Genomic DNA, 1,286 nt, shown 5'->3' with positions numbered 1-1,286 from the left:
AGCAAATAGAAAAAGATCAACAATCTAATCCAGTAGAAGGAATATAAAGTCACTGTACCAAAAAAGAATTCGTAGATGTGGAACCATTTCAGGAAGGAGCATATAATCAAGAGCCAGTGGTAATGAAGGAAGAAATGCAAGCTGCACTGAAGGAACTGGTAGAAAAAAAGTCCCCAGGAAATGATGGAATACAAATAGACATATTTCAGCAAAAGGATGTAGCTCTGGATGTGCTCACTAGTCTATGTCAAGAAATTTGGAAGGGGGGTCGCGGTGAAGACTAGGCAAAAGGTGGCTTTAGGGGTGTCCAGCTTGCTGAGGCAGCACCTCAGGGATAATCGTAGCACCAATCTGCTAGCTGCAGAGATGGCGAGTCTACAAGAACAGCTCCAGGGATGAGGAGGGGTGATGCTGATGGTCCACAGAGTTCCACCTGCCATCATGGGTGTGGTGTCCTTGGTATTTTGGACAGTCTACTATCTAGGTCCGTCAGTCCTGTCTGGTGTTTCCTGTTTTGTGATGTTTCTGTGCTTGGCTGACTACTTTGTTCCCATTCTTGCACCTCGAATTTTTGGCTCCAATAAATGGACCGCTGAGCAGCAGCAAAGATTCCACGAGATTTGCAGCAATCTAGCAAAAATACGACGCAGGGCCGTGGGCTGGTGGAGACGCCTCTTCACACTGAAGGAAGAAATGCCTAAAATGTACTTCATGACCATGATCGTTCCTCTGGCTGCAGTCGCCTGGGTGGGACAGCAGGTCCACAACCTTTTCCTCACATACTTGTTTGGAACTTCTGCACTGTTGCTGCCTGGACTAAACCAACACAGCATAGTCTCGAAGTACATTAGAATGGCCAACAGGGAGATTAACAAGCTTCTCAAACAAAAAGAAAAGATGAATAATGCATCTGCTTTCTTCAGTGTGACTGATGGGAGCAAGCGTCGTCCCTGGCAACAGTTCTGACTGTGCTGTCTGTATTGTGAAATGTTACACAAGTAGCCTTTTGATCTCCCCAACTCTGCCCTTAGTGAACAGAAGTTCATCACTTGTCAAGTAAGGCTTTATACACGGTGTCGTCACGCCCAGTGGGGCTGGTGTATTCTCTTCAGTTGATTTTCCGTGGACAATGCATTAATGAGTACTAACTTGTTTTGAATTTTCTGATCCATGGTTAATTGACTTCTTTTTAGGCATTTTCTTTAGAATAAGAAAGCAGTGAATTTTACCCTTTGATACCTTTGGTTACCAGTGACTAGTAATTGTTTGAGTTAATCTTTGCTAGA

General features: G+C 44.3%; 1 protein-coding gene across 1 annotated transcript; it reads left to right on the top strand.

Annotated features, from left to right (window-relative positions):
- The first annotated feature begins 408 nt into the window (after positions 1-408).
- LOC102860585 (ADP-ribosylation factor-like protein 6-interacting protein 1-like) lies at positions 409-966 on the top strand. Its single transcript, XM_006898061.1, has one exon. It carries the CDS (start codon positions 409-411, stop codon positions 964-966), a length of 558 nt encoding a protein of 185 aa, XP_006898123.1.
- The last annotated feature ends 320 nt before the right edge of the window (positions 967-1,286 follow it).

The sequence above is a fragment of the Elephantulus edwardii genome, unplaced genomic scaffold (genome assembly GCF_000299155.1).
Source record: "Elephantulus edwardii isolate Elephantulus edwardi_28Jun2011 unplaced genomic scaffold, EleEdw1.0 scaffold00218, whole genome shotgun sequence".
In the NCBI taxonomy this organism is placed as follows: domain Eukaryota; kingdom Metazoa; phylum Chordata; class Mammalia; order Macroscelidea; family Macroscelididae; genus Elephantulus; species Elephantulus edwardii.
The sequence above is the reverse complement of the archived record's forward strand: the minus strand, read 5'-3'. Positions and strand labels throughout refer to the sequence as shown.